Genomic DNA, 10,596 nt, shown 5'->3' on the forward strand with positions numbered 1-10,596 from the left:
TAGAAGACATGATACACTTTTCTTTTCTTTTTTACTGGAACGCCCTTTGTATTTAGATCTGAGCATCCAATATTTCAAGCCCCTTATTGTTGGGATTAGAAATAACTCTCCTTTAAGTAAAATAAGATTCATATTGGCTATTCATATTATGTGATGTACAAAAGCTGCCAGATTTGTTAAATTGCCTTTATGGAACTTGTTTACAGTTTTAGATAAGATATATTGGTATATGTCAAAGAGTTTCTGCAGTAGCATAATTTTAATTATATTAATGTATAGTATAACATATTTTGTATGTATCTATTTTATTTTTTTTATTGACAATATATTGAGTATCTTGTTATAGGAATTCTAAGGTCTCAAATATAGAATAAATGTTGATAATTGCACAAGGTAAACACATATACATAAATATATAAACCACGTCTAAAACAGTACAGGACAGCAATCCAAAAACCCTCTTGGCTCTCCTGAAGACTTATTTCCTCTGCCTCCTTAATCCGCCTTGCCTGAGAACATGTAGGCAGATAGCAATCAGGGGAAGTTCCTGAAGGGATTCCTCTCCTATATCTATGAACCTCCTTTGTATTAATTGCCATTGTTTGGTCAGATGCTCTGCATTGAGGGATGTCTGACTGGCATCCTGATTGTCTTACAAATGCTATTTTTGTGTAAACTGTGTCTGGAACTATGTAAAACTTGCTAAATCCTGAGGAATATCACACCTTGGCCTGCCTGAGCCACAGTAACCCCACCTTATGTGTGATGTAATTTCTGACTATCTGTAGAGGCGATGTCCTTCTTCTCCATGCCAAAATGCAAATCCTTAAAAGAGATGTTTCTTCTTGGTTCTGGGTCTCTCTTGCCTCCTTGCTAGAAGGGGAGGGATCTCTGTTGCAACAGAAAAATGAAGATCTGCCTTGCTTTCGCTGCATCCTGTCTCCATCCATTCATCTCTGACCGATCAAGGACTTAGGGGACTCAGTCCCTTGGGGAGTTGAGCAGCAAAAGCCAACCACCCCTATTTTCCTATATCAATGTAAATATCCTGATTTCCGGTAGGAGGAGTTTGGATTTGATATCCCGCTTTATCACTACCCTAAGGAGTCTCAAAGCGGCTAACAATCTCCTTTCCCTTCCTCCCACACAACAAACACTCTGTGAGGTGAGTGAGGCTGAGAGACTTCAGAGAAGTGTGACTAGCTCAAGGTCACCCAGCAGCTGCATGTGGAGGAGCAGAGATACGAACCCATTTCACCAGATTACAAGTCCACTGCCCTTAATCACTACACCACACTGGCTCTGTAGCTAACAAGCAGTAAATCTGGTTTGAGTTGGACTAATTTAACGCTGTTTAAGTGGACTTGTGGATTTCACTCTATAATTCACTTTCAGTCTTGTGAAAAATATGTGCCTTTCATATGCAATCCTCCTTCTTTGCGTGCAGTATGTTTCACATTTATTAATCAAAACCTGAATGCTTCTCTTATCTGCATTGTCATCATCAAACTGAAAGGGATCAAATACTGCTGTTGCTTCTTTACCTGCCACATGAAGAACAAGCACTCACTGCAGTCTCTCTTATCTTCCTTATCTGCTCCACTTACAAGAGAGTGCAATTCAAACTCTAGTCTCCACCTTATCCAGTTCTCTGCTGCCTTTTCTTCAAACATTTTGCAGGAGTGTTTAGCTGGGTATTTTTTCTTTTTTATCATTTGCTGCTTTACTTTCAATTTCTCTTCTAACACCATGTAATCTTTGCTGCAAACTTTGCAAAGCAATGACACAGATAAACTTCTTACAACAACGAAACTAAAAATGGCTGCCACTCTAGACTTCCGTTCTCTTCAGGTTTTCCAGAGAACAGTACCACTCATACCAACCACACACATTTGGGTTCCCAAGTTAACTAGACAGGAGCTCAAAGGGCTTGCCGCTTTTGCCATGTACAAATTCAGATGTCAAAGGGAGACTCAGACGAAAACATCAGAGAGGGAGAACAGAAACGTAGAGGTAGACAACTAAAATGTAGAAGTCAATGTCAAGATAGTTACAGTAATGTTCCCATGTCCCCAGCTAGGGGAGTCAGTGTGGACAGCAATAAACATCATTAGCCGTGGGAGGAAAATTAGCAAAACTGGCAGCTTTACTCTCCTGAGACGTTTCTAAAGCCTTGGATAGATTGGCGTGTGGATGTCTGGGACAACTGTATTACTGTAGTCAGAACATGGCAAAAGGCTAGTGAGCTGAAATACACAAATTTACACAATCTATAGCAGTTATCGGGCAAATGGATTGGCTATAATAATGACTGATAACATGTAGAGGGACATGGCAGGGTTGCCCCTTGTGGTGTTTGCTGTGCAATAGCAACTGAAGCAGTAACAAAAATAAGTCCCTCAAATAGAAGGGCAAAGTTTATGTGCAGAGGACATTTCCTTAAAGTTGTGGCACCCTAAAAAAGCAATCTCCCTTTGTAAATAGAGTCAACTCTCAAAGAGATAGTTAGAGGAAACAAGGATACTTTTTCCCCACCAGGCATTTGGCTGAAGAGGGTGGTGTGTGTTTTTTACTCCTCTGTTTTGCTGATCTGCTGTCCTGTTGTTTGCTGAATCACTTATGTAATCTTATAGTGGTATTATTAGTATTTCTTTTTTGTATTTCACACACACACACACACACACACACACACACGTTTGTTTGGAGTTTTAGAAGCCTTGAAGAGGATCTACACTCATGGCTTATAACATTAAGAAAGAGTTAAAGAATGATTTTCAAAATGTAAGGGTCACATTACATTTTGCTAAGAACGTTAATAATGCATTATTAAAATGTGGCACCAGAGGGCGCTGCAGAGCAACCAAGAACCAGGCAGTAAAGGAAACTGCTGTTATGGAGGAACAACGTTAAGGTAATGAACTTTTTTTTTTAGTGGTATGCCCTGTGACATTTTAGAATGATATAGCTAACATCGTTCTAATAATGTTAAAAAGGTCAGTGTAGATCCAGCCTTAGGTTCCATAGCAAAGGAAAGATGGAGCCTAAGTCTAAATAAATAAATGAAATAATGTAACTACGGTGCAAAGTTGTGCTCATTATGTTTATTATGAAATAATACCACATAGCTACAGAAAGCCATTAAAAATAAAACATATACAGTGGTACCTCAGGTTAAGAACTTAATTATTCTGGAGGTCCGTTCTTAACCTGAAACTGTTCTTAACCTGAAGCACCACTTTAGCTAATGGGGCCTCCCCACCACCGTGTGATTTCTGTTCTCATCCTGAAGCAAAGTTTTTAACCCGCGGTACTATTTCTGGGTTAGCGGAGTCTGTAACCTGAAGCGTCTGTAACCCGAGGTACCACTGTACACAAAAAATGTGTGTGTAAGGAAACATCCTGTATGCAGGTATCAGTGCACGTAAGAAAAAAAATTATCATCTACAATACTGTCTTATTTATTTTATAGTACACTACATTGTACATTGATTATTGCTTTCATTTTATGGATCAATGATCTCATTAGATAGTAAAATTCATGTTAAATTGCTGTTTTAGGGGTTGTTTTTAAAAGTCTGGAATGGATTAATCTATTTTGCATCACTTTCTACGGGAAAGCGTGCCTTGGTTTTGGAACGCTTTGGTTTTGAAACAGACTTCCGAAATGGATTAAGTTTGAGAACCGAGGTACCATGGTATAGTTTTGAACATAGAAAGCAAAGCAACATGGAATAGAGCTCTCTTTTCCAGTATTATAACAATGACCACAAATTGAAACTTTATGCCCCCAATTGAGTAATACTGGAAATGTTCAGTTTGCCAATCGCACTGGGATTAGAGGATGCAAATTCCTGTATTCAGTTGCCTTGATCTTCAAGGCTTTGTGGACTGCTGTTTCTGCTGCTTCCTATTTCTGTATTCTCTTTTACCGAATCACTGGGTTGGACTATATTTGCCACCAACCCCTAAGTTTAAAAAAGCAATTCAGCAGAGGGGTGGCTGAAGAACGAACTGGAAGACAAAAGCAGCTGTGCAAATGGTATGTCTGGCATACCACTGAGTCCCCAGCTGAATTGAAGCCAATAAGTCTACTTGACATTAAATTTCCTTTATTGTTATACAGCATATTCCATAGGAATAAAATGAAATTTTTACAGACAGTTATTTAGCTTTGATTTCTAGACTGATATCAAATAAGCTTGGCTGCAGCCATGACAGCCTGTGGAATTTTAATTGCCTATTTAATACAGTGTAAATTTCAAGCTGTCAGACTAGCAATTAGCTGAAGTACAGGTTAAAAGTAGTTCAAAATGCCTGTGGGCTAACATAATCAAGATTATATTTTTAAACACAAATGAGCAAAAACTACCGCTTTCTCGAGATGTGTGGTTAATTTACCACATCAATACAAATATAGGAAACACTTTAATGCTCCTATCTCCTTTCTAAATTAATTGTTACAACTGCTTATCCTACTTCTCTCTCTACCTCGCTATTCCCCTTTATGAACCAATGTGGTTGGCTATCCCAGTGTATGAGGCTGCTGGGTTTTTTTTTCTGGCATTGCCTCTCTTCCTGTGCTTCAGATACATGACTTTGGAATGGCAGCAACTTCACAACACAACTTTTTTAAAAAAACAACAACAACAACACACATTTATTTATAATCAACAGTGTGCTGCTGATATTTTACAAATCACAAGAGCTGATACAATCCTTGGCCTGTAGCAGGAGTCAATAACACAGAAAGCAGAAGTAAAGGAAAAGGGCAGAGGTCTGACAGAAGATTTATAAAGAGTGGAGTAGAGGCAGCAGATGATGGTATAGGTTTGGTAGCCAGCCATGAGGGTAATTTTTAAATGAATGTTGATAAAAAGCAGATCGTCTTATGCAAGTTAAAGTTAGGAGGGGAGGAAAATGCGCACACGACAACTAGGTTTGAAATGTTCCAAAGGTTTTATCTGCAGTTGCAAAGCTATGCAAAATACTACATTCAGGTCAACTCTCTAGTTATATTTTCAATCTTCAACTCCAAAGGAGATGAAACACGGATGGCATATAAACAGTTACGACACAGGGTTGTGTCCAATGTTCTGCATGTGTAATACCAATGGCACAATAAGACTTCCGTTCTTTCCTCCCCTCACATGTCTCCCAAATCTGTTCTCATGGTTCCCCCAACAGGGTATGGCCCATGTAGTTCAGGTTCCTCATTAGAATGGAGGATGGTAAAGGTTAAAGATAAAGCTATTTACCTTGTTGGTGAAAGGAAACTTGTTTTGTTCCACTTTGCCAGGTGTGTGAATACCAGAAAGTGGCGGAGGCCATGAATGGGTCATTTCCTTAAAAAGAAGAAGAGATTTCAAAATTATATTTAATATAATTTAATAAACCATATATAATAAAGACACCACAGTCTCCACTGTGCCTCATTTCCAAAGGAAACACAAACCCTGCGTAAACGCCTTGACCCCTGGAATCTCACACTCCTGTGGAGTTTGAGGAGGCGTGGCAACATGAGAACAGGCCTTTTTTTGCAGTGGCTCCCCACTTGTGGAATCCTCTCCCCAGGGAGGTTCACTTGGCGCCTTCATTATACATCTTTAGGCCCCAGGCAAAAATGTTCCTCTTTAACCAGGCCTTTGGGTGACTGCCATCCAATGCCCTTCTAAAATGTGTTTTTTCGGGGGGGGGGGTTATTCGGCGGTTTCTGGTTTTATTTCAGTTATGCATTTTGTGGTTTTATATTGTAATTTTATCCTGTGAACTGCCCTGAGACCTGTGGGTATAGGGGGAATATAAATTTTACTATTGTTGTTGTTGTTGTTATTTATTATTATTATTTCCAGTAAAATATGTAACAGCATTTTGTCAGTTGATTAGCCTGATACACAATCTTGAAATAATAAACAGGAAAAACTACTTAAAGATTGTTTGTGAGTTATGATGGTTACCTTTAATCCCTCTTTGATAAAAAGTTTATTTTCTAATAAAAGATGCAGCCTTTTATTTTATTGGGGGCTACAAATATTAAACAGTTTATTAGCCACATGTCACCTCTGTGGGTGCCTTTAAATCAGAAAATCATTTAGCTTGCAATCTAAACTGTTTTCTCATTCACTTCTCTCTAGTAAAATTCTTCATCTTCTAATTCTTCTTATAACTCTCATCTGATAAAGAATAAGATGCAAGGTATCTTCAGGTATTTCTAAAATCACACAGTAAAAGGCTTTCAACACAGGCCTTGTTCAGATTCTGTTTTTCCCCAGGATTTTGCCCAGGGAGAGATCAGATTCGACCTAAGATTTATTAATTTACTGGCAACCCTCTAATTGTAAAAAGGTAAAGGGACCACAGACAGTTAAGTCCAGTCGTGAACAACTCTGGGGTTGTGGCGCTCCTCTCGCTCTACAGACCAAGGGGGCTGGCGTTTGTTTGCTCTGCAGACAGTTTTTCTGGGTCATGTGGGCAGCATGACTAAGCCGCTTCTGGAGCAACGGAACACCGACACCAGAGCAGCGCACGGAAACGCCGTTTACCTTCCCGCCGGAGCGGAACCTATTAATCTACTTGCACTTTTTGGCATGCTTTTGAACTGCTGGGTTGGCAGGAGCTGGAACCCAGCAACAGGAGATCCCCCCCATCGCGGGGATTCGAACCGCCAACCTTTTGATCGGCAAGCCCAAGGCTCAGTGGTTTAGACCACAGCACCACCCACGTCCCTCTAATTGTAATAAGAAGTAAATCAGGACATGCTACGCTCAACATCCCCCTGGCCCTTGGAAATCTTTCTAGAGTAGGGCTGGGGAACTTGCAAACCTCCATAAATTGCTGGACCACGTGCCATCAGTTCTTGATTACTGACCATGCTGGCTGGGGGATGTAATCCAACAAAATCTGGATGTGACCCATTCATTTCCAAGAGGACTTAACCTTCCTGGGTCAGTCATGCAGTACTTTCATGAAGAACAGCACATCCAAAATCTGCTTTGCTTTTTATTAGAACCCCAATATCCACCAACTTACGCCAGCAGGTACCATACAGCTGCTTTGGGGCAAAGTCACACTGAAGTGAATTAAGGAGCATAGTCCCTCTGAGCACAAACCTAACCAGTGCAGGAATTGCTTTAAGTACCAGGAATGTGTTTGCAGCTCGTTTTTACAAAAGAAATCCCCCTGCTGGTTTTCTCCCCTAAGCTTTCTTAATTAGAATTTAGCCTAATTTCAAGGAAGAAAATAGTCTTTTAGTTGCAAATCACCCAGAGGTCTACTAGTAGATGCCAATCTGTCTTCTTCCCACCCCTGATGTAAACAGCTGTTTTCCAAGAGTTCAGTAACTGGGTTAAACTACCTTCTATAATAATTACATATTTATTTTATTTAATTTATATACCACTCTTCATCCGAAGATCACAGGGCAGTTTAGAATGCAGGGTACTTTTATAATAAATCCATCTCCTCCTGCCCCTAAAACAGATTAGAAGGGAAAGAATTGATCGTGTTCCTCTGTTGCATCTCAGTATCTATTTAGAAACTACCGTAAGTGCTTAAACAAAAGCAATGGGCTATGTGATGAGACAATTGTCTGAACAGTGGTCCAGCTCAGGCAAACTGAGATTATTTGATTAATCAAGGTACAATCTTTATTGGTGCATTGGCCTTATTCCTCCAAGAACTGTGGCTTCTAATTCCTGAATTGCTATGCAAAGCTAATACAGCTTGTTTCCTGGTTAAAACTAGCAGCAGACTGGAACAAGTGGCTAATGAAGATAAATGGACGACTCTTGGGAACGAGGAAAGAGACTATGCAGAAAAGAGCTAATTCAGGTCCAGGTCTCTGTATATCTAATAATAATAATAATAATAATAATAATAATAATAATAATAATAATAATAATGGCAGCAGCTACAATAGTACATGTAGTGCATACTAACATGAATGCTATTTTTAAACTTTGCTAACTAAGCAGTTGCTATAGACTGAAGATTACCTTGGACCAATTTCAAGTAAGAAATATAAAAGAGAATGTGAAAAACCGTAAAGAACATGATATGAGACTGTCTGTTTTCCAGAACATGACAGATGGCAGAATATATGCGGACAGAAGAGGAATGGAAAAAATGTTCAGTGTTTCCAAATCAGCCAGAGTTGCCAAGAAAATGTTTCCAGGCTGGCAGACAGTTAAAAACATACATTAATGGGGAAATCTAGTAACAATGAAGAAATTTTATATGACATAGTTTATATCTGCAACAGAGATGTCTTTTGGTATAGTTTTTTTAGGTTGAAAGGTACAATAAAATGAAAGCACAACCTGTTGCCCATAAAGCAAAAACAATTTTAAATAAGTTGAACCTTTACATGTGTAACAGCAAATAAGGCATCTGCAGTAGCCTTTACATTTTTGGTGCTAAAATATTTGAACAAGGTCATATTGGGATTAATTTCATTCTAGATCTGGGCCACATGCATGCATTTAGTGCTGAAATAAGAAGTACAGAGCAGAGTTCAATATATGGTTATTAGCGTTAAAATAAAATTGCAACATTTAGTCTCCACCAGATGAAATATGAAGGAGTTGGGTTAACAACAACAACAAAAGGTGAAAGAATAGGTTATTAGCATTTGCCACATCAACTAAAGCACAAGATGCCATTTATGAATCAAGATCAAACTATGGTTCAGATTCTGGTTTGAAGGGCAAAGCACAGTTTGCTGCATTTGAACACAGTGACAGATGGATGGTTGTCTCTTCCCTTTACATGTGGAGGAGGAAGAGGAAATGAAAGGTTGCACACAACCAAGGTTCATGGCTGCTTGTGCACAAGACAGGAAACCATGGTTTGCTGTCCCATCTAAATGTGCCCATTTCATCACCTCTTACAATTTGGAATGAGGTTTTACGTGTGGTTTAGATGAAGACTTTTGAAGAATGCATATTAATTATCACAAATAGGATATCCACACAAAATTTAGCTTCCATTATTCTGTTATGTGATAGTATCATTACCCAAAAATGTTGGAACTGCCAAAATTGTAACCATGGGCTACAAGTTTTTCAGTCTTAATAGCAACTTTTTAGTTAAATGAAAAGAAAAAAAACACAACAGAAGTTTGGAGTAAAAAGTGGTCATGTTCATCACAATAGTCATGTACAGAAGTGAAACATAGTTTTTCCTTCTCTATTACACCATTTGTTCTTAGCTTGATGCTATGTGTTACAGGCTTGGCTGTAACATTTGGTACAGCTACGTACAAGCTTCATACAATTTTTTATCAAGGCATTTAACATACCTACATTAAAATAATAGAACAAAGCAGATTATATTTGCTACTAAGGTATCGCCAGGACGTTTTCAGTTTAGTTATCTGTAGAGAATTCAAAACACTGTATGAAAACTCCTTCCTTAAAATTATTTTCATCCTGCTGTAACAATAAAACAATCAATTTGGCCAGTGTGAGAAGGGGGGGGGGGTTGTTACAGAGAGATGGCAAGGGCACAAAAGGAAAAGATCAGAATCAAACTGATGGAACTTAAAGTACACACCAGAAAATAAAAAGTATCTTTATGAGTGTTCGTGTTTAAGACTTCTCGGTGACTTGAAATCCACTGTGCCAGATGGTAAACTCATCTTGGGCTATTAATGTGTGGAAAAACACTTTCCTTCTCACACATTCTTCTTCGCTGATACATAAAGGTTTTGCACACAGTAACAGAGTGTGAATTAAGCCTGTGTTGTCTTTCTGCCTACAAAATAAGCGGTACTAGTGCAATCAACCAGTCTTCAACTTATGTATCTGATCCTGTAATTAGAAATTGTTTAGTAACCCTTGCAAACTAGGTGCTTTTAAATACTTGACTGATCATTTAGGCCAGCTAGGTAGTCTTGACTTGGATAAGACGTGAAAGTAGAGTTGCTGCTAACTTCTTAAACTGGGTCCTTCCACTTGGGACTCGAAGGGGAGCAGATGGCATGTTACAATGACACAAAAGGCTTGCTCTTCATTTACTCTCACAACAAACAACTTCCTTTGGAATGAAACTGTTTTCTGAGCTAGAAATGGAGCAACTCCATGTGTTTCCAAGTATAGCTACACATCAGCAAATTGCTCTCCAGAGTGACAGCAACACAGCATTCCCTATGCTTCGTCACATGGCTTCTTCTTTTCTATGCTGCTATATGTTTGCAGGAAACTGAACATTTTTAAACAGAGTACCAGGTTATTTTAAATTATGCTTATGTTTGAAGATAAATATTTATTTTTAAAATGTTATGCAATTGTTATGCTACAGTGCTTGTGTTCATAGTCGAGTATTAAACCTGTAATTGCCCCCCTCTCTCTTTTGTTTCATCCTTTAAAGCAATAATACTTAGCACTAACAGCATGAGTTGTCTTTTATCTGTCAATTTCAAAGCATTTTACAATCATGAATAAAGCCTCAACATACTATTGAGGTTTCTAAGCACTATACCACCTCTCCTGGGCAAAGTGGTTTAACTTGAAATAAAGTTTGAAATATTCTTCAGTTAAATTACATATATACACTATTCAAAGCATACATACAACTAGGTGCATTGAGCAGCTGCCCTCC

At 38.6% G+C, this 10,596-nt stretch overlaps 1 protein-coding gene and 1 long non-coding RNA gene across 9 annotated transcripts in view; one reads left to right on the forward strand and one right to left on the reverse strand.

Moving 5' to 3' along the window:
• AFF3 (ALF transcription elongation factor 3) overlaps nt 1–10,596 on the reverse strand; it is a 224,539-nt gene that overhangs the window by 95,047 nt on the left and 118,896 nt on the right. For all 8 annotated transcript variants that reach the window (XM_082220026.1, XM_082220024.1, XM_082220025.1 and 5 more), the window contains one exon: nt 5,256–5,342. In XM_082220026.1, the coding sequence (XP_082076152.1) occupies nt 5,256–5,342 (87 nt within the window). The remainder of the gene's footprint in view (nt 1–5,255; nt 5,343–10,596) is intronic.
• The window catches only part of LOC309530937, a 103,663-nt gene that overhangs the window by 22,614 nt on the left and 70,453 nt on the right, over nt 1–10,596 (forward strand). The window lies entirely within an intron of this gene.

This window comes from Podarcis vaucheri (genome assembly GCF_965113315.1).
Source record: "Podarcis vaucheri genome assembly, chromosome: 4".
Classification (NCBI taxonomy): domain Eukaryota; kingdom Metazoa; phylum Chordata; class Lepidosauria; order Squamata; family Lacertidae; genus Podarcis; species Podarcis vaucheri.